Source organism: Osmia bicornis, chromosome 7, assembly GCF_907164935.1.
Source record: "Osmia bicornis bicornis chromosome 7, iOsmBic2.1, whole genome shotgun sequence".
NCBI lineage: Eukaryota > Metazoa > Arthropoda > Insecta > Hymenoptera > Megachilidae > Osmia > Osmia bicornis.
In genome coordinates, this window is record NC_060222.1 from 3,892,569 (window position 1) to 3,915,516 (window position 22,948).

Sequence of the window (22,948 nt, forward strand, 5' to 3'; positions counted from 1 at the left end):
CCGATCGGTACACCGATCTCACCGAAACGTTTCTCCGTCGCGTGTAATCATCGACGTAACGGCAAACAACGGGAGAATCATCGAGAACGTACTTCATTTCTTTCGAGAAATTTGCTATCGCGCCTTATGGACCGTACCTGAAATTAAACGTCTTCGGAGAGGAAAATTTTCCTTCCATTTACGCGTTGCTCGTAGTTTCTCATAAAAGGAAGCTGTCGGTCCAGAAGGAATAAAAAACCGGCCAGTGTATATAAACCGAGGAGAATACTCGTAAGAAGAAAGGTTACTTGCTTCCCTTTTCTTCTTCTTTCCATTTCTTTTCCCGGGAAAATTTCCGTTTAATGGAGGCAACTGCGATTCAAGCACTTTTGTTACACGGTCCGTGTAGCACACGGAGAAGGTGATAGGGAAACGAAGCGTGCGAGTGGCGACGAGAAAAATACGTGGACATTTTTGTCCGCCGGTAGCTCGCCGACGTGAATTTTCTTTCTTTCAGTTTTCGTTACGCGGATACACCTCATAGCTCTGTTTCTTTCGCTTGATTTTATAACGCGTTCTTCGCAAGCTTCGCGTGAAATTATTTCCTGCCATTTATCCGTATCCTCGCGACAAAGAATAAACTTCACTTTTTAACCAGAAGAAAGTTGTCCCGAGACAAGCGATACCTCTATCTTCGTTAACCGTATTTCGCGTCCTTTCAAGCGGCGTCGAGTGAACATATATTTCACCCTTTATCTCAGCTATCGCCCGTCAACCTTCCCCATCTACCGGTATACGTCAGCAATCTGCAGGGAAGATGATAAAGGTTTATAAGCGTTAACGGTGACAGTTACGACGTTATAAACTCGAAACGTTCATCGTCAAACTAAATCGTATCCAGATCAATCCTAAATAGAGTTTCCATTTGCTCGATATAAGAGCAGTTAATTACGATGGCGTTTTAAAAGGCAGGTAATTAAAGAGGACGATTCTGATCGTTTCCTTGTTCGATGCTTTCAGATGGCAGCAAGCGGGAAAGGAGACGGAGAGGACGGAAAAGACGCGGGAAAAAGGAGGGACAAGGAAGGGTTGGAAAGTGTCGTGGATAAAGAGGGTAGAAGAGGCGGGAACGGGGGATATCTGGCTGCTCTATCTATGGTCCCGGCTTCATGGTGAATACGAATGAGCTGCTGGTCGATCGGGCTGAAGCACTAATTGAGAAAGTTCGCTGGTACCGCCGCTGGTGTTTCCTCTGGATGAAGATAGCCGACCACCTCTGGGGGTAAGTCTGCTCCTCCATTCCTCTTCTTCGTGATTAAGGCCTGTTCCTTTAGGCGTCGTTTCCAACGTTAAAGAACCGAAAAGTAAAGGGAAAGACGGCGATTCGGCGAGCTCGAAACTGTTCCTAACGAACGTATCTCGAGAGTAGTTGAGAAACATTCGAAACGATGTTTCGATGTTAAACGAAAACTCGTTCGTTCGCGCGATTATTACCGTAATTAGAGCTGTGAATTGTAGCTTTTAAAGAGCGTGTCTCTCGCTCGAAACTCGATTCGATACCAGTGAAAACTTTAACTTCCCTTTGAACGCGTCCGATTCCACTTGCCCTGGCGTTTGACATAAAAAATTGTTCGCGACGATTGACAACGGATCGGTTCGTTAAAAATACGAACACAAGCGTAGCGTTGGCTTTCGGTTGGAATAAAATTTCCAATAAAGTCGCGAAACGGTTATGTTCGTTAAACGATGATTTGACTCACCAGTCGGATGAACGAGGTAACGCGATGATGCCAGCAACAGGAGGATCAATCGAAGCGCGCTCATGATGGCTTCGATTCATGTATCCATCGTGCGTTCATCCATGAATTCGCCTATAACGAAAAATCGTCGTTGAAAATTTATCCGAACGTCGCTGTTATAAAATCAGCAACTTTCATTTAATTATTAGAGAATAAAAATAGAATCAACGTCGTTTCTATTAGCCCGATATCGATCTTGGGGATATTTCGCGGTACAAAGTAGGTAGATCCACTCTGCACGAAGAGATCTCATTTTCCACCGAGCACGGTAATACCCGAAAGGATCTTTTCTACTAAAATTCCTAATTAATCCTGTGTCGGAAAGCCTTACCGAGGACCGAAGCCGACGGTGCATTGTTAATACCGATCGATGTCTATGATTCACGTACGTCTACCATGCACGCATTCATCCGTCGGAGTCTATAGCGCAGACAAGAGCTCGTTCGTTCGGAAAATGCGTCCGGGATTTCGCGGCGATGTATCAAGCATCTCGAATAATCCAGGTAAACGACAGAGGACCGATTAATCTTCTCCCGTGCCACCTATGTCCATGATTTCAATAATATTCCTGAGAAACCTTATCGTTCGGTATCGTTCAATTGGTCCCGATCGCAAAGTTCCGTGCGTCGCCGACTCTCCGGACGAATTCTTGGTGTCTGTGGGAGTAGCAAACGCTAGGAAGGGAACTTGGCAAAAATATCCAAATCCCAGACTGGTCGGATCTCGATTTCAAGTTCCACGAGAATACGCGTCCAGAGTCCAATAAGCAAGTTCCAGGCGAGACGGGGAATATCCAAGTTTCTGGACAAATTCCTGATATACAGGAAAGTATCTCGAAACAAAGGGAATAATTTCTAAAAGTCCGGATCTCGTCGGTCAAGAAGAAGCAGAAAAGTTGACGGCGAGTCGAAGTACAGGGGGGAATTCTTTGAGGAGCGTAGTTGAAATTCCGGGGTAGTCGTTTGCACGTGGATGATCGGTAATTTACGAATTCATAATCAGGCTCGTTGCGAACGGATATCGGGAGGGAGGGGAAATAAATGCGAGAATTGCGTTTCGTGTTTCCCCAGTTTTCGATTAATTCGTGTAAACCCGCGCGCGTATGAATATTTATTTCTGCAAATATATATTAACGAGATGCAAAGTTGTTTTCCCCGTAGCCGTGTTTCCCTTGAGCGATAAACGTAATTAAAATGTTTTATAACGATATTTTATCGGCCCCGGCACTCGAATAATGCGTCGAGGACGTTTGTTTCCCAGCCATTCGAAGAGATTGATCGCGGCACGGGTTAATTGCTCGTCTCCGATTTTTCCGAGGAACACGCGTGTTCCTTTCACAAAATGGAAAGAAACGAGTTCAATGAATTTCGCAAGTTCACCTACGCACTCGTCCTTTCGTTACTTAATTAGACGCCGTTTTAACTGGCCGTTTGGTTGGATAGAGGCGAGGGTTCGCGATGAAAGCAACCGCTAGGTGCTTGCGGCTATACAAATGCAGGCGAACCAGCCAAGAAGAGCATAGCTTTGTTTTATCTGTACGTTCTCGCGGTTGTTGAAACGATACTCGTTCATATACTCTCCTGAATGAACCATTTGTAAGTCTGAAAAGGCTTTCAAGAACGGTTGCTTGTATCGTTGCTTTCTTTAATTTCTCCCAAGAATCGTCAAGACACGGTGCTTATCCATTTTACGAAGAGACGTTGAAAGATTTGTCGGGACGATGGTAACAATAAGAGTGTCGGTCACGATCCGGTTTCTTCTCGATGGAGCGTTTCCCGGGCATAATGCAAAACGCGGCTGGTTTCTTTAAACGCGCGGACCAGAAAGAGTGTCGCCTCGGTAGAAGAAGCTCGAGAGATACGAGAGATAGGAGAAAGCTGGCAAATTAGTGTCAGCAGAGAGAGCAGAAGAGTCCGAAAAGCTCGAGAGGAGGAGATATAAATGCGAACACTTTCATCACGGGTCACGTATTTTTCTTTCTTGCGTTTGTCGCGCTTTCCGTCGTTCCTGGATGAAGGAAAAAAGGAAAAGCAACCGGGCGAGGTACGTGGTCTTTTCGGTGAAACGTGCCGTCCCCGTGTCTTCGAGAAGAACCGCTCGACGGTGAAGGGTGGACGGGAGGGTAAGGAAAATTAAACAGCCACGATGACGAGCGTCCCCGCGACGAACAATTAGCATTCCTCTCTTTGTGCCGTCGCATTATTTATCGTCGACGAATCTTAGAAATTTCCTTAGAAACGGTTTCGAATTGAACGAAACGATCGCCAGGAAACTAGGAAATATTCCTCGCAACGCCCGCGTTCGGAATTAGCCGTATATATTATCGCCGATGCATTCGTAATATTGGAATATTTATGACGCTTTTTAGCGGCGCATGTCTGGCCGGGTTGTATTTAACGGCGCTGGTTCCCGTGCCATTTGTTTTTATCGTCGAATAGAACGAAGGGAAACAAAAAGGACTCACTTTCTGTAATTTCAATCGCTTTGATTTACGTCTCGCTGAAAAAGATCTACCCCTATTTCGTCTAACGTTCCCTCTTTTAGACTTCCGTGGTTCAACGCAAACCGGACGGACAGTGCGATTCGGTCCGCTGCACGGAACGGTGTATCGTCGACGCAATATTTAACCCCGTTCGCAGTATTTCCCGTGGAAAAAGCAGTCTTACGCGGCCGATCGTGATTTACCGTCGAGCGAGTCGAATTATCGATCGCAGTGCCGTCGATATATTAACGCTGATACGTTCTCGCCGTGGCCGATACCATTGTTACGGGGTCCTATAATATCCAACGTACACTCGATATCGTATCGTTTCGTTTTCCTTCCTCGTAACTCACGGAGAGATTTTTCTTCCTCTGACTTTGCTTTGCAAGCGTATCGGGAACGGAAGCTCCTTTTCAAACGTCTCTACCCTCCTGACGTTAAACACCAGGATTATTTTGCTAAAATCGCTGACGAGTAATTAGAACGGCGCGGTAGGAAGGCGTTAACTCTCGAAACGAACGGATAGCAACCCTCTCCCGGTGAAAATTGGGTTTGCCGAGGTGAGCGGCACACAGGGCAAGGTGAAACCCTTTCGTCTGAAAGTGTCTGCACGTGGCGGGGAAGCCGTACGTTGGGGTACTTGAATTATGTATATAACGCCGTCAGCCGGCCGTCTTGACGGTGTAACGAGCTGTCGATGTCAAGGCAAGGAACGCCGGTGAAGCAACCCTTGCCTCCTACAATTTATTGGCACGTCATAACGAAGGAGGATGCTTGTTCGCGCGGGCCAGTCCCTTGCCACCCTCGACTCATCGTTCGGATCTCTTCATTTGCCCGATTCGAACCCTTCGTACGTCAACGGGTCGTTATCGAGCCTCCTGGTTCCGTGCATTATACGATTTGATCGGTAACCTTGTACAGCTTCGTTGGAAGGGAAACAAATATCGACTCCCTTTCGATCAATATATTAATACACATTGATTTTCAGCTGAGGGTCTCTCGTGTTCGAACTGAAAGTTATTGTTATTCCTGTTTCACGTAGGTTTCATGGTTCCCGTAGTTTCAGCGAAGCTCTGCAATTCCTTTTGACGATTTTCGAACAAACAGCGTCGGGTACAGTTGTTTCGGATCGCGCACAGGGAAATCGATGCAATTACTTGCTCACGGAGATTTCGAACCGTTTTCGTCGTTACGAGTTTTCTTGATTTTTATCGAAGTCTCGTTTTACCGAGGATCGGCGTATCGAGCTGGAAAATATGGTCGGCCGGATCGTTAACGGGAAACTGTATTTCCGAATAATAGGCAGTTAAAACGCATAGACGGGCCAAGAGATTTTTAATTTGGAAAGCGGGTATCGCTATTCGGTCGACCGTATTTTCATATTAATGAACTACTCTGCGTTCGTCGGATAATCATTTACTCGTTATTTACTGGTCGCTCGATAACTCGTACTAACTTGCACCTCGATGACGGACCGATGATATTAATTTTCTTTCCTGTTCCTCTTCGGCTTTTATTTCAATTTCAATTTCCGTAGAACCTATAATCTTTACAGCGGTTGCTCTCAGTTGATCGAACTTTCCCTTTAACCCTTCTTTCAATTTTCGAACCAATTCTACGGAACTTTTCATTAAGTCACTGCTCGTTATTGTTCTTCCTCCGTGATTTATTCGAAGCTATCGTTGGTACTTTTGTCATTTTTAATAGCTTCTGCTCTGTAGATTACATTGAATTAAAATAAATGTTTCGCGGTCTCTTTTCCAGCGTCGAGTATCCTCGACCGAGCATTTCTTTGATCCTTGACCCAAATGTTACATGTTTGCGGAATAAAAACTGACAGCCCTGGCATAGAGAAATGTTTGTTAATTAAGCTATCGCGTAGAGACGGCAGATCTCTGCACCACGGTCGTTCACTTCGACTCGCGGTCGACTCCGGTGTTCGATCATTAAATTTATCGCGGTTCGTAAATTTCCCGTCTTTTCTGGCCGGATAACGTCTCGCGATCGCGATCTAGACGAATAAGTAGAATGCTGCATGCAATTACTGTTTCTCACGTGCAATCGCACGATTGCGAGTTGTTTCGCCGCGAAACTTCTACATCGCACGGTATGGTATCGAGGAAAACTTTCGTCGCTCAAGTTTTATCGTTTCCTTCCGTCCTTCCTTCTTTTTGGTATACCATTAGATGTCGTGGAAAGAAAAAGAAATTGGGGTGAAGAGGGCGAAAACAAAGGCGGAGATAGAAGGGAAGATTTTTGGAGGGTTTTCTATAAACAGCCATTGAATATTTTTTCGTTTTTTCGATCTAAAACCCCATGGAGGATGGCAAAGAAATTAATGGACCGTATCGACGATAGGTTGATGCGTTTCGTAAGCAGTGTACCGGTTAGAATGCTCCTCTGTATCGCCACTCTTCTATGATGGTTAATCGAATCGGATCGAATGGAATCGTATTGTATCGACGCAACGCGACGCAATCCCTACGCCAAACTTTTCACGTTAAATCCGTCCTCCATTTACGTTTTTTTTTTAAATCACAGACGCGCCAGATTAATTTAACGATCGAATCGAGCCAACTAAAATCGAGTGGTTCTCTGCTGACTGGATACGCGTTATTAAACTGACAGTTCGCATATCAAATTCCTTTTCATCAAAACGAACGAAGGGGCTCTTGGCGGGCGTAATTTCGTTCCTCCTTCGCGAGAGCTTTCTAACATTTTAATTACCCGACGCGTGAAACGTCAGGTAGAATGGAACGATTAATTTCAATCGTCGATTCGACGTTCCAAGTAATTTCGATGAAAAATCACCTTTCTCAGTTTTGTATTTATTCTCGTTCGTTTCGTTTTCTGACAATACGTTGCCGTAGACTCCTCGGGCTTTCGGTCTACCTTTGAAGGTAGCATTTTATTTGACAAGCGACGTTTCGTCAAGAATTCTTTTCTCTTCTCGCCTCCTCCTCTTCCGTTCCGTCTCTAGTTTTCTTTCTTGAAATTCCTCGCACGGAGGAGGGTAATGGGACTCGTGCCCGATCAGTGTCGAGCGCGACGAGGAGAATTCTCGAGATTGTGGCTCCGACGGATCGACGCTGGAATGAAAGACGCGCAAAGAAGAGACGAATCTTGGAAGGATCCTTCGGCGTCGTTCCTCGAAGCGGAAGAGGTTCGATCGAGTCAAGCACGGTATGTTTTCCTCGATTCTTCTCCTTTGGAGGAGAGAAAAAAAAAAAAGGAAGCAACCGGGAGAAAGGAGGAAGGTAAAGCGTACCTCTCTTCATCATTCTTGAAAGGCTCATGAATCGTGGCACTGAGCTCGACGTAAAGCTCCTTGTTCCTTATCAGCCGGCTAATAAAACTCTCCCGCCCTTCCGATAGACTCGGCCAGTTACCTTCCGTTGCCTCTGATCGACGGGTTCGCTCTTGCGAAATTTTACACGCAATCGACCGGATCGTTAAACATCGTTCGCCGCGTTGATTCGAAGGAAAATTAAGACGCGGCCGTTGTGTTCGGGGGTTGAATCAGGGGGTTTGTCGCAGCACGAGCCCGGAGCAAAGCCTGATAGGTTTGACGGGATTTAGCGCGTGTAGTGGTAAACTCGACGTCTGGTGTTGCGGTCGGCTTTGGCCGACGCATTAGCGAAGGTGGGCCGGGATTACGGAGGCGGGGTAAACACGGCCCCGTTCTAAACTGTGCGACATTTTCAAAGTTACGTCGTACAACGCATCGCTGTTAAACGTATTAAAAGCTCTTGTGCGTACGTGTTGCCCGGGGGAAGCGTCCTCGGGTATCGTCGAGCAACAACGGGATTAACTGGAACGCGCGCGTAACCGGGAAACGCATCGTCGGGCTCCTCGATAGGAAAACGATCGTCGCTAGTTACGAAATTCCCGCCCGCACCCACGCGTTCCATTCGAAATATTGTCGCACCACCGTTCCGATCGATGTCGTATAAAAAGACTATTACTTTTCGCGCGTTTATTTAACCCATTTGCATCGCGACCGGATATAGTCGATCATTTCTCTCGGCCATTGTCGCGAAAGCAAATATATCCACCGGTTTAGTCGAGCTGGAATTTTTATGCCAATTCGAAGAATTATTTTGCACATCTTCCGACTGTGCAGACAGATTAATCGAGTAATTTTTTTCCTAACCGCATTTAAATTTTTGGCGAGCAACCAGCGTATTTGCATATCGAAAATTTCTTCAAATTTTCCAAACGGATCCACGGTTTCGGCTTTTTCTTCGACGCGTCTACGCCGCTACTTCCGGCCGTGTTCGATCGGCATTTTTCGAGCCGCTCGTGTCAGCCTCTTTCGTATTCTATCCCGTTCGAAAGGGTTGCATTATACATCGTGTGAAATCCAAGTGTTTGACCCGAATCGAGTGACCGACTGGCGAGAGAAGCCGAGAGGAGGGTGAAAGAGGGAAACTGAGTCGGACAGCTACGGGGACAGGGCAGATAGAAGAGTAAAGAGGAGGCAGGCAAAAGAGGGAACGAGATACGTTGTTAAAATCCCATGTGAATCCAATGGGTCGCGGAACTAGAGTGCATCGATCAATAAATCTCGATATAGATAACCGCTTATGTAAACGCTTCCAACTAGTCGATCCACCGTTTCATCCGCCAACGCTTTCGGATATATCCTCCATACGTTTTACGGATGTCGAATTACATTACACTCCAGTTACGCCGAGAAACCAATGCTGTCGAACGTTTCGAAACAGGCCCCATGTTTTATAATACAACTCGATCGGTTTATTTTCCAGAATCGCGATGTTAAAGAGTTTGCCGAATCGATCCCGGGCAACTTGGACAAGTTCTCCGGGAAAAGTTCCTTTGAATTGTTATGGCCAAGCGGAAAAGCGGGTAAAGCGGAAGCCGAGCGTGGCCAATTACGCCGGGATACGTTCGAACGAAAAGCAAGTCGTTCCAGCGTTTGTTGCTCGACCGACCAGGTAAAGTGGTGCGTGTTTCGGACGTTGCTTCTGGTTTTTAGAGAACGGTGATCAGAAAGGGTATATTCGAAATCGTAAATAAATAGTCGTTAGAGTGTAACCAGGTTTAAACGGATGAAAATCAGGAACAGGGAATTTCGAGACTGTCGTTTATTGTACTTTACGATCGCACGGTCCGTGAAATCGAGAAAGGAACATCGGGATAATAGTAGATTTTGGCCAGCTTGGTCAAGCACGAAACTACAAGCTGATATTGAATCCGCGTTAACCCTTTGCCAGGCTTCGACATTCATCGAAACGCATTAGCCACGGATTTTCTTTGACCGATATTTACGCGCTGCTTAAGAAATCACCGTTTCGTGCACGAGTTTCCGCAAATATTTTCGAATTTACTGTCAAAGGAGGGAAGGACGTTTGAGAAACAACGAGTATGTCGCAAGCGGGGAACGGCAGGAAGAAAAATTCCGAGATTATTCGGGAAAAGCGTGTCGTAAATTACTCGAGGAATTTTGTTGTTAGCAGTGAAGCTCAGCCTGCTTATCATGATTAAGTGAAACAGCGCTGTGAAATTATTGCGGCAGGGCGAGCGTGGTTAAAAATTGGAAAACTTTGAAACCCGAAGAACAACAATCCTCGCAGCAATCGCGAAACGACCCCTGTATTTCCCTATTTTCCTATTTCCTTTCGAAACGCAGATTTTTCTCTTGATTATCGGTGTAAACGTATTCTCAAGACACAAGTCAGTCTTGCAGAAGCGCCAAGACAGGAATTAGCTGCTGCTATCGTCTACGCGTTGAATAATTAAGCGAACAGCGAAATTTATGCACATCCAGAGAGATGAAAGCGCTGCATTCGAGCCAGTAATTTATGTACCGATATTACGCAGAAAACTCGTCCGGGCTACGTTAATTAATTCATAATAAATTCGTCTCTTCGTTAATTTCCCGTAGAAATTTCCTTATCCGAACGGTTTTATCGCGCGATTACATCGTCGCGATTTATTCGAACGCGTTTTCTATCGTAAACTCGAGGAAGGAGTTATACGTTCCGATTAGAAGAGGGCTACAGGTAAACGAGAACAATAAAAAATGGTCTCCGGTCGTCGAATTGGATTCGCAGCAATTTTCTCGATCGAGCTTACGACGTATCCTTGGCGAAGCCGAAAGCTCCCTTGGAAATTTCTGTCGGTCGCACGTGCCGGAAACGAGCTACCTGGGTCCTCCCGACATTTTCCTTCATCGTTTCCAACTGATTCGCAGAACGATTGCTTTCCTTGCCACCGTTTTTTCCTTTCCTCTTTTCCTTTTGTCTACAGCGGTCTCTTCTCCGCGCGCCATTTTTTATCTTCGAGGAAAATTCTAGTTCCTTCCGTTGAAATTGACTCCTCGTTAAAAACTTCCTCGGGATTCTTATTTGCAGAAAATCGTCGATGAAAGTTTGTCAACAAAGTTGAATGCAGAATCGCACGAGATCATCCAGGTGGCTTTCGAACGAATGGTAAAAGCAAAGGGAACCGAGTGTACACCTGATGAATTCGTTCATCGTTCTTAAGATCATTGATTTCAAGCGAAACGGAAGCCGGCCCGCGGAGATCGGCCGATCGTCGGTTGAAACCGGGTTTCCAGTTTCGTTGGAACTTACGAACGTTCCACGTGCCCGCGAGAACCGATATCCATTATCAAGATTCCAAACGCTCGGTTTACGAGTGTTTACCAGCAGGATTTCCCGCCGGCTCGTACATTAATGGGGGGGCTAACGATTTTCTGCACCGCCGTTACTCATCGTCGTTGCTAGCATAAAGTTCGGCCACGCTCGGTCGGGCTAATGGTGGCCGAAGAAGAGGGAGAAGGAAGGGAGGTGGTTGAAGGCAAGTAATGGCCCTTCCCTAAATCGAGTATTAAATCGTTCTGCTAACGGGGGACGATAATTTGTCGCCGTGCCGAGCTGCGGGGGGCAAGTGTTAAGTCTCGTTGGACTTACCCTCCGCTTCGCCTGTTTGTCTTTGCTCACTGAAAACTTTATATCGTCGCTGCTGTTGCCCGCCCACCTACAAATTGACGATCGATCCGATTCAACGGGACCTCGACCTGCGATGATTTTCATCTTGGCGGAATTGCGAAATCTTTTCTCTATTCGCCATAAAGCAGATTGGATCGGACGAAGATCCAAGGGCGTCTCTGCGGAAACGCATAAAGGATATCGATATTAATCACGTGTAGGCGCGTGACGGTGGAAGCGGAAGTCCTCGCGGTCGGCGATCGCGGTTAGACCTGGTAGGGGAAAATCGAGCGCAAACATGGGCGCGGTAGCTCGTCGAAATTTGCTCACCGCATATTTGTCTTGACGTGGCCAGTTATTATAGGAGGGTCGATGTCTGCACGTGTCTGTACGTGCTTTTCAATAAGTCCCGAATATGGAGCCGCGCGATCCATTCCGCGTTCCGTGACCCCCGGTCGAAACGCGCATCACGCGCCCCGGGTGCGTGACATACCGCGTGGCAGTATGCAGTTTCTCTGCAACTTTGCCGATTGCAATTTACGGCCAATTCAATTAACCAATTCGCCTCGCCCCTTTCGTTTCGCTCCGCGTCGATCGTAATTGCAGGGATTTGCGGTTTGTTTCACTCTCCCGGCCATCCTCGGTATTGTGTTTTGCATCTAGCCTCGTCCTCGCAAAGACGTCAATTAGCAACAGCGCGATATACCTCTAATGAGGCAATGATATTCCGAGGAATTCCGTTGAATAAGACTCGCGGAACGTTCGATTTTCCCTGGAAATCATCGAGCTAACGAATAACAGGCCGTTATTGGGATAATCGCTTCGTTTCGCCAATTTATTCTGCGAACCGCGCATTCGCGGAAATGTCGCGCGACGTTCTCAACAAATGAAAATAGTATCCCAGCCGTTTTTGTCCGCGATAACGAAGTTTTATATTACGAGTTGGAAGAGACTGTCACCGGTGTAGCTGGACGAAATTTATGTGGTCGAGACTGGTTGGTCGTATGGGTGGCTGGCTTATCCGGCGGGTTAAATAAAATAACTGAAATTGCGTATCGCGCTGTGAACGCGACTGTACAGCATCGTATCAATTAATAGCTTTTAATAAATATGCTCGGGCAGGAATTGAAAAAAGCCCTCGCGGGAAATTGATGCACCCTCGCAGGTAATAACTTAGCCGCTGTTTGTTAAACTAATAGCGTACCATTTAATCTTACAGACAGACTGGTAAATTCCCTTGTTTGCCGTTTTACATCGATGAAAGATTAAGCAACGAAGAACGCGGGATTGATATTCCGTTCCCAATTGGGAACTTAAATTTCAAATGTTCTATAGTATATTAAGAAGACTAATGTTGGTTCCAAGTGGGAACATTGCGCAATTTTCTAATAAAATTTTATTATTTATTTCATGACCACACTCATTTTTAAGCAGACTAACAGCCATATATACTTTTTTCAACTCGTCATAAAAACTCATGCAATAGAAAGTTAAAACCGTAGAAAGAGGAAAAATGATCTGTAAAAAGCTCGAACAAATACACAGCGATACGTCGAGTCGTTTTATTTAACTAGTATCGCATTTTTCGAGTAATCGTGTCTTTTACGGCTGGACAATAACGCGACAGGACGATAAGCTTCCTGATAACGCGTAACTGTTACGTCCCCTAAGCTACTAAGCGCGCGATTCTATATTGTCACTGCACGTTCGACTGAATTTCTTTCACTCGATAAAACGGTAGAAAAGAGAAGAGAAATTGATAGGTATTTTATGAGACGCGTGTCGCGTATACGAAATCGAGTGGTTCGCGTTTCTCGCCGAACGAAGACTATCGGAATCGGTAGGAATCGAAGAGGGATTGACGTTTCGAAGCGATAGAAGGAACAAAAGCTGGCTGCCAGCCGCGAAATTAACCGAACCTAGTCCACAAACTATGCTAATGGCGTTCCTGTTAACTCGCTCCTCCGCGGCCGTGGAGTTTCAATGGAAATTGCACCTTCTAGATTCGAGACTGTGTTTTCGAACGATCGATCGATCGAACCCACCTACCGAGTTCTCGTTCGAATTAGCTGCTCGCGTTTCCGCGTTGAAATTCTTGTCGGTGACGGATACAGTTGCATTTGCTCTCGATAAACGAACCCGACGGTCGAGCTTTCGCACGGTTTATCAAACCTTTCAAAGTCTATTGTTTTTTCCCCTCTTGATTGTACTCTTGCGATGCTGCCTCTTTTTTCGCATCGTCGCTCTTGTTTATTGAAAAATAACATTCTATAATTCTTTATCCTGAAACGTGAATTTTATACAAATTCTCTTGAATCGAGTCGGTTCATCCGCGATACGCGCGTTATCTCAAAGAGAAATCTCCCAGCGTAAGGTCGACGCAGCTTTTATCGATGCTTCGCCCCGCTATCGCGCTCGTATTATGCCCTGACTGCCCATCGAAACACCGATTTCCATTGCTGATGCTATTTACGATAATCGGGGTCGAAACGAGCCTCGTGCAACTTTGCTTACGCTTGCCGCGTGACTTCCCGAACCGAGGGATCCCTGCAGATCCGACGGCTTGATACGTCGCTGAAGATCCTTTAATATCCTTTGGTCAATCTTTTTAATGCCTTCAATCGCGAAGAGTTTCCGGGAACATTCGAAGGCTTTAATCCTTCCGGGAGAACAAAGGAGGAGGAGAACGCGTGTAACGTTTCGATAAAATCAATTTTCCGCTCGAAAGCTCGTTAGAACGAGGGGCCCGTTTACCAGTACATATCGCGAGATTTGTGGAGAAATGCAGCAATTTTTTCGCGAGTCTCTTGGCCGGAACGACTGGTGCAGCGGACAGGTTGGAGGACAATTCGGACCGCGTGCAGGATACGAGCTCCTCGCGTACGTGGTCATCGAGAGGGTGACCGGTGCTCGAGGTAAATCGGGTGTAGAGTACGGCTGGCGGAAAATCCAAGGAAACGGAATATTCTGCTTGGATATTGGACGGACAAGGAATCCTTCGGAGGAGATGATAACTGCGCGGCTGCTGGCGATTGCGAGGCTCGCAGCTTCTGCTATCGTCACCAGAGAAATTCACAAACGTACGTTATCCAAAAGTCTTTGTCCGATTTATCCACGGCAATTGTCTCGGAGCGAATTAGTCCGAAGATCGATACACGAAATTCGCGACGAAATAGCGGTTAATTAGAAATTTAATCAATTTTCCTCCGCCGTTTGGTTGCACTGGAAATACCTGCGTCTTGTTTTACAAATGAAGCGTGTTGAAATTTTTATTATATTATGGAAAGTGTGGTTGCTTTTGTAAGACTCGTGTATAATAAAAGAACGGCGGTGGAAATGAAGCATGCAAGGTAAAGAACAACGTCGAAACAGAATATTCTACAGTTGGATATCGGATAAACGAAGGCGATGGTATCCCGGGAAAACGATAACCGACTTTGTGGAAACGTCTATTCGAGACTATGTTGCTCGGTAAGTCGAGGGGAATGTTTGCTACGCACGCTTTCTTTACGCGGGTACAGCGGTTGACTGCGGTGGAAAATAGAAAATATAAAGAAACTCTTTTATCCTCGAGCTCTCAACGGAGAGATCTTACGAACCTAATAGTCGGAATCCTATTTTCGAGTTCGGGTAGACGCGTCGGGACCGCAAGCTCGCGGAATAAAACTCGAAATCTGTCTCTCGAAAAGTTGCGCCACCGGGATTTCGAAAGTGGAACAAAAGATTTCGCTGCTTCGACGTTTAACGTTGATCCGCGAACGGGGAACGAAGTTTGATCCACGAATCGGAAAACAGTCGATCGGAAGTTGGAAAACGTGGCCGATTTTCCCGACGAGGAAGATTCGCGAAGTTGGTTGAATTTCGAAGCGGGAGGACGAGAAAAAAGAAGCGACTTTCAACCGGACTGTAGCTGTCGGGACGTCGCTCGGCGTCGCGACGCAGGGCCACGGCTTTTTACGACTTTCCATACGCGGAACTCGCATTTCTTCTCGAGCGCAAAGGGTTGAAAGGACGACAGGAAACGAAGGGGAGGAGAGGTGTAGGCGCGGAAAAGAGAGGCTGAGAGAAAGAGCAGGAAACTACCATCTCTGCTGCTTTTATTCAAATTCTCTCCGGGCGAAATATCCACTTCCTTCGAGCTCACCCCGCGTCTGTTATTCCCTCGTTCTTTCGAGTTCCGCCTAGTCTAGCCGATTCGAACGAAACGGAGGCGTCAACGAAGTCACGAACGCGACTCGTTCCATTTTGTTTTTTATTCGCCTCGCGCACATACATTATATCCTCCCTTTGCACCCATTTTTCCACCTTCCTCCCCTTTTATCTTCTTCCTTCATCATTTTATTTTACACGGATCGTTAATTAACTCGTTTATTCCTCTTTTTCTCTCTCGAGAAAATCCTTTGTTTCGCCGGATCAGTTTTTTTTTCCATCAAAGGCGAATAAATAGGGTTCGAAATCGATTTGCGAGAAAACGATCGGAAGGAACGAATACACGTCGTTTAGAAGATCGAAGGGTCACGCGATACAATAATCGAAAACTATCCGATCGGACGTTTCAACTGGATGTTATCTTACCGATATCTTATTCTCCGAGGGGAGTCGATCACCCGTTGTCGGTTACAACCTGGATCCGTGATTTATTTCCACCTTGTTTTTCACGCTACGGAGAATCATTTATCTCGCGATGCACTTGCAACGTGTTAACGTGTTCCTTTCTTTCGTAGAAACCGGCGAAACGTTTACCTTCGTTTCGCGCCGATAGAATTCGAAAACAGTGATTTACGACAGCTACGAGACACCGATCGTATCAGAATTTTTATCGCGCGATTGGAAATACATTCATAAGTAGACAGGGTCGATAAAAAGAGAAACACAACGTTGACAAAGATTCTCGGGATTCCGCGGATTACCCTCGGTTTTGTTTTCCTTCTTCAGTCGAGTCTCGGATCCGTGTTTTCCTGGAGAAATTCAGCGCGCGAAGGATGAAAATGACGGACATTTCGCGTCGCGCGATTACAGGGGAATCGGCCTGTTTTTTTCCCCTCCTTGAGTGGAGAAGAAACAAAGCCAAGGGGATGAATGGGTGCGTCGAGAGCACCCTGGCTCCGTTTTTTTTACCTGAGAAGTGAGCGAAGTCGGAGAAATCGTGAGATAGCCGTGTTAAATGGAATATTTGAATGCCGACCAACTTTCCACGATGAAAATGATCGAAACGAGGGATCACGTGGTAGAAGAGTCGCGTTAGTCGTTAAACTAAATTACATCGTACGTATCGCGTGTCTGGGAGAAAGTTCCGAGATAAATTATTGTAGCCGGGGAATTAAAGGGGGAGTGTCGCGTAGGCGAGCGTGATTTTTCACGTTATCTCATTACCGAACTTCCATTAAGAACTTGTCGCCTCGAACAATTTTCAAACGCATCGTTCACCCTCGACGCGGTTACGAATTACCTCTGCTCGTCTTCGGATTAATGAAACTCTGATGCCCGGTTTACTACGATACTACCATTCGCGCAAAGATTTTGTTCGAATGAAAATTATCGCTTCTGTAAATTTCATTCAACAGCTCAAGATCGGGTAACAAAGTTAGTTCATCCGATCAGGTTGAAAGTAATACTTTAAAGTGCTTCGTAATTAAGCGTTAAATAAACGGCTCGGATTATAAACAATCAGCAGAGCGAGTTCCGTTTATTACAGGTTGCGTACAGTTTACCAGGGAATTGTTGCGAATGTTTTAAGTCATTATCTCTGGAGTGCAGTTATGGTAACGCGGAGTTGCGTCGTGTGCTTCTGCAGCTTTGTAATTTGTGGCGCAAAGTTTGCCCTCCCCTCAGTCGTGTAATTACAGTATCGTAATGCTCGAACGAGATAGTTGAATGGTTACAAGAGCACCGATAGCGCGACTCGAATACGAGGGAAAATGATTTCCTAATTATCGCCGAGAAATATTAATATTCTCGGGGAAAATGAAAGAAAGCCCTCTGGGGAATCGTGGAGTCAGCCAAAGAGCAGCGGTGACCTTCTTCCCGTTTCCCGCGAGCGAACTTACAGTCGATCCGCGCCGCGACGCCCTCGAATTTAGGTTGCGACGGCTTGACGTGGAGATGGCAAGATGTAACGTCTAAGAATACAGGTTGTCGCGTCGCGGTAGAATATGTAAATGAATGTTGAGCTATGGGATCTCTTACCGCTTATCGCTCGACGAAATCGTGAGCTCTGCTTCGAACGGGCATCGTTTTCTCCTCGCGTTACTCCATTCTGCGTGTTTCGCGCGTTGCACAGACAGTACTCCGTGAAACTTTTTTTCACGGCTCCATTATCGTGTTAGCGTTTCGACTGGGAACGAAATTCTCTTCTCATTCGTGGTCCATGCACCGACGTATCGGAACGGGAGTTCAACGTTGATGCGATTATACTAGCGACGCTAAAAATGAAAATAGGAAAGATAAAGAGGAAGGAAGATGATTTTCTAAATATACAGCTCGAACGAATAGCGTTGTTATCGCTGGATAAAGGAAGAAGCAATTTTAAGATAATTATCGTCGAGTGAATTTCAGCTCAAAGCGGTACAATTAATTTTTAATTAAGACTGAGAAACGCTAGCAAGAGGGGCGTTCATAATCAATAAGGAAACGTATTTTCGTGTAATCAGTGATTTGAAAGGGCGAAATTACTCGTTCAATTACGTGCTTTTATTCGGATCACGATTTGGTAGGAAAGCGCGAAATACGAACGTTGTAAATTCGCACGGCACTTTGGTGCATACATTTTCTATCGCGACGACTGGTCGATGGATCGGAAGCGGCAAATGGATCGTGAAAGCAATGGAATTGCAATGGGAAATGAAATTCTTCCGACCCACAGACATTGTTCTCGATCGAGGTTGAAAGGATAGATATGTAAAATCCATCTATAAAGTTGAAATCCGATATCAGCCACGGATTAGTTATCCCGTATTTGCAATTCCCTCTAAAACTATGAAAGAAAAAGATGATAAAAACGCTTGTCCTCGTTGGTGCGGGAATAGCGGGTAAATTATAGCGACACGGAACATGGTTTCGACAGAGAAGGGGTGTTTGTAACCACGGTCCGACGCGATGTCACCGAAATTCACGCGTCCAGGTACGTTGTACGTGTACGTACGAATTCGTGTCGGTGGGAAAAACAGGGATCCAACGTTGCGGATGCAAGCACGAACGGGAAGAAACATTCGTCGAGGCAGGGCCAGCGGAAGAGGCGCGGTGGTGAAAGACGTGGTTGCACGATTCGCGAAGGGGTGAAAAGAATAGGAAGCTTCGATGATGCGTGATTTTTGGCGCGAGACGAGGATCGCGGTTGCGATCTATCGGCGGCAAATAGTAAATGAGAGAAGGCGATAGATGAGAATAGAGGTGAACGCGAAGCCACGCGTTTCAAGTTCGCCCGAAGACTGACGAACGTTCCTGGGTTTCGACGCCTGCGCCGCGACGCGACGCGACGCGCTCGCAGCACACCTCGCTGTCGCGCGCAACACGCCTTGCCGATGCATCCAGATTACTCTTGTCGAGCATATCGCCCTGCCAGGATTCCTCTACGTGCAAATGCAAATCCGTCGGAGCAGAAATAGTTTAAACTTGTGGCTTCGTAACATCGTCGCCGACCTCCCCTTTTTCCACCCTCCTCTCGCTTTCCTCTATGCGTCGCCTACGAGCCTTATCGCGGGGCGAAAAGATCGCCGCCGTCGCTCTAATAAGGCGAAAAGCGTCGCTGTATCGTAATCATGAAAGTTTTACCACGCCTTGAATATTACCGGCGGGAATGGCGCTGAATTACAAGGAGGACGAAACGTCGGGCAAACAGAAAGGACGAACAACGACGTTTAGCCGTTGTTTGAGATTAAAATTAAGTCGCGGTTCGTTTCGCGCTAACGAGATTGCGGTACCTAATTGGAAGCAAGCCGTCCGAAACATGGTAAAAATCTTGGCTCGACAAAATATTTCTTATCCCTTCATCCCCCTTTGTCAAACGCGTAATTTTATCTCTGAAACGATGGTAGCGAGAAATCTGTCGAACCTTCAGCCACTTTCAATCAACGCGTTTCATTTTTTATCCTTTCGATGAAATTCAACGAATCACTTAAGGTGATAGTTTTTACGAGTCGTTTCATGGAGGGTTAAGGGAAGGTAGAAGAGAAGGGCAGGCAAACACGTTCGTTCCCTTAACCCTTGGTGTTTCCCTCGGCTGGATCCGCGCCTCTGCCGTAACAGATTGGCAATGGAAACGGCGGGTCAGCGATTTCCGGGCAGGTGCGGTGAAATGCGGAGAAAGAAGTCGTCGGATTAAAAGATTCGTTCCTCGGCCAGCCGAGTAATAAGAGTCAGCGCCTTTTTCCGGATAATATTTCACGTCGTTACACACCATTTCCTCGCAATTAGGATTTGGAAATTTCGGTAGAACGCGGTTTATCGAGAGCGCGGCTAGTGGCCCGAAACCCGACGCGACCGATTGTCGCGACCCCGTTTTCTGCACCGCTTGCCATTCTTCTCCCTCTTTAGGAACAATGTTAAATTTTATGCTTTTCTTTCCCCGCCTCTCACCCTTTCTTCCCTTCCCTTTTCGATCGATTTCGATCGCGCGATTATTTACCTTTTACTTTTTAGATCTAACGAGAAACACATTTCCTTCCACGAAATGATTTTAAAAGGTCGCGTTTGAAGTACATAATTCGTGCAAAAGAGAGTATCAGGTTGAAGGGTAGATTTATTATAAAACCCCGAGATCAATATTTTGGTAAACGTCGAGTTCGAGGGGTGTAAAAAGCTTCCATCAAATTTTTAATCAATTTCGTTAGCCGCGTGCTCGGTTGTTTTGATAAATCGTTATTTCGTTAAATAATTTTCGAAAAGTTGAACGCGTCGGAGGACAAAAATACCCAGGTTCGTTATTCGACAGCACCCACGCAAGGGAGCGACAATTTGAAGTCTCTCGAAACGAAACTTTTGCAACTCGTCGCATACGCTTTCCACGGGGTGGGACCATTATCGAAGGTACATTTGGTTGATCGTCCCCGGGTAAATTCTTACCTCCTCCGCGTCACTTCATTCGCGGAGTACACTCTCTGCCGAGGACTTTGAAGTAAATCGTATGCTCTCTGACGCTTTCTAAACTCTTCTGGACTTCCTAAAATCCTCGATATCCGTGCAGCTATTTTGTCGTTCTTTATTTCTCCTCACGTCCCTTGCAATCCTGTCCCTCTTGGAATACGTTCAGTATCGAGGAGACTTCTTGTCACATCGTACAAGGGTATTTCCTCAAAAAAGAATCAGTTGGTTCATCCTAAAATCGAAATTTCTTTCTTCCCAAAATCGAAAGGTTCTTCCTCCTGAAACGGAAAATTGTTTAAGATGATGCAAATGTTACGTGTTTATCAGAGTGTTTAATCGTGGGTTCGATGTGCCACACGCGTGCGGGAGTAGGCGAAGCCTGGATCGATCGCGAGTATTGCGAACAGCCAGGTTCGAATTGGAAATTGTCTGTACGTTGTTATACCGTCGATCGTCGATATCTCGTATCGTTCGTGATCGTGGATGGTAAACGGTCATATGACGCGATAGCCTCATCTTTTATGCGTTCGTTTATAACTGCCAATTTCCTTCGTATCCCAATCGACGCGGTTCCTTTTACCAGCAATTATAAAGTAATAGCCGTGCCAATCGGCAGTTCCCTGCTCATTTATAAATCATCCAGGACGACGACCTATTCTCCGATCGGCAATCCACTCTAATCGGATAGACCGGAACTCTTCTTCCGGTCAGAGAAGCGGTGGTAATCGTATCGATCGACGCGAGGATCGTTGGCGTTAGTTTATGGGTCTGTTTGCGCGTTCAGTATCCCCTGATTAAATTATCCTCCACCCTCTCTGTGATCATTCACCGACGGAACAGCCGATTCGCGTAATGGAAAATAGCGTCGGGCTAATTATGGATCGTTACGCGGTCCGACAATCGCGCTCCTTCGTTGTTTGCACGTTTTCATTGAATTTCTTTTCGTAAACGTTTCACCTCATGAATTTTCATTATCATCCTTGCATTTGTCTTACGCGGAAACTGGTACGCAAGGAAATAAATATATACGAGGGAGAAAATTCTCCGTCGACGTGGCATTCGAACGAATTCCGCTTGGAAAGCGCGAGAAAGAAAATATGAAGGAACGGAGGCGAGAAAACGATTCGTTTCAGAGGAGGCACGCTCTTCGGCCCGGATCGTTTGTCCTCTTCGCACTGAATTTCTTTGGTTAGATCGCGGCAGGAATGCGGGCGAGTAATGAAGTTGCTCCACGGATGAAACGTCCCGAACAGTCCCGTATTGGAAACCTCGATAAAGAAAGGAACCGGAAGAATTCGATGTTACATCGGCAAAAGGAAATTCATTTCGTTCTTTGTCCCTCGAAGGAGAAGGGGACAAAGGGTACCGAAGGAAGATTATCGCTCCAATTTTTCCACGTTAAAAAAATAGTAGAAGGGCGGAATTAGACAGCGTTTCTTACGCACAGGGAAAACTAACCTTGAGAAGGAAAAGTTTCGCGCAACCGAGAGACCATGAATAGAAGATGAGAGGGTGAAGTTGGTTAACGAATGGAACGATCCAAGGATACGTGGACCGACCGCGAAACTTGCTGCGGCTTTCGGGGACATGAAATTCCAGGGAGGTCTATCGAGTTTCCTCGACTTCGCCGAAACCGTACGCGTCGCGAACTTATCGCTGCCATCGCGTAGAAACTGAAAGCCCTTTTTCTTGCGAAACGTTAATCAGATCTCTGGACGTATCGTCGAGATGAAAAGCCTGATTAATTTCTGGAAAATTGTGGGAAAGTCGAATGCAGGTTCGGTTATGAAAAAGTCATCTCTGGAGAAGAAGGATGCGTGCAAGCGGTAGAGGAATTCCCGCGAGAGTCGATGTAATTCAAAGATGAAGCACAGGTGGACGGACGTGGAGCGATGAGTTTGGCGGATCAGGGGGTGAAGGGAGGGTGGAGGAGCATCGCAGGGTGGCACGTTTAACGATAAAAGTAGTTGCACGCCTCGAACGTGGTGCAATTCATCCACGGGTGCAAAGGCGACGCGCGGAAAAGTCGCGGGAAGGATGTTGCTAGCGAAATAAATTATGGCGGCGAGTATGACCGCGTTACCTCGATTTCCACCCCCTATAAGATGGAACGGAATTTCTGTTGCCTTAGACTTTAGACAAACAGCGGCAATTTCGCGGGTTGTTCGACGGAAAGGAAGTCGAAGAACGCCTTCTGCTTCGTTTTCTTCCCTCCATCTTCGTCTCGCTTTGAAACACGAATCTCCAACAGTCTGTTTATTGTAAACGTTCCAGGAATCTCTCGCGATTTCGAGGATTTTTCAAAGTTTCCACTGTCGCGCTTATCGCTTCGCGCTCTCGTCGAACCTGGTAATTTTTCTATTTTCCGACGTTTCTAATTTCTCGCCTGGATAACACGCTCGCTCGCTAATTCTTCTCGCTCGTCCCGCGTCCGGCTTTTTTTCAGATTCCCTCGGAGTTTTTACTCGGAATTTCCTCGCGATTTATACTCGGGAGAAGAATCGCTTCGCCCGGCGCGGTAATTTTCGAAACGCCCGCGCACCCTCATTTTTGCCCGACTCGTGTTCCTCGTTGTTATTAAAAATTCGCGAAAAGTTTACGGCGATTTTCCTTGTCGTTTCGTGAATTATCGTAATTGCGAGCGTATCCAG

At 46.3% G+C, this 22,948-nt stretch overlaps 1 protein-coding gene and 1 long non-coding RNA gene across 5 annotated transcripts in view; one reads left to right on the plus strand and one right to left on the minus strand.

Annotated features, from left to right (window-relative positions):
• The window catches only part of LOC114873147 (igLON family member 5-like), a 31,092-nt gene extending 12,463 nt beyond the window's left edge, over positions 1–18,629 (minus strand). Inside the window, exons 1-3 of one of the 3 annotated variants that reach the window (XM_029181160.2) lie at positions 18,358–18,629; positions 17,403–17,638; positions 1,740–1,850 (exon numbers count right to left, since the gene is read on the minus strand). In XM_029181160.2, coding sequence (XP_029036993.1) covers positions 1,740–1,803 — 64 coding nt within the window. In that variant the 5' untranslated portion in view covers positions 1,804–1,850; positions 17,403–17,638; positions 18,358–18,629. Of the gene's footprint in view, positions 1–1,739; positions 1,851–15,791; positions 15,852–17,402; positions 17,639–17,948 lie in introns of those variants that run through there. The other 2 variants (XM_046286473.1, XM_029181166.2) reach the window with 2 other exon arrangements.
• LOC114873179 overlaps positions 1–22,948 on the plus strand; it is a 94,377-nt gene that overhangs the window by 19,605 nt on the left and 51,824 nt on the right. For both annotated transcript variants that reach the window (XR_003788886.2, XR_003788887.2), the window contains exon 2: positions 1,000–1,261. This is a non-coding gene — a long non-coding RNA (uncharacterized LOC114873179). The remainder of the gene's footprint in view (positions 1–999; positions 1,262–22,948) is intronic.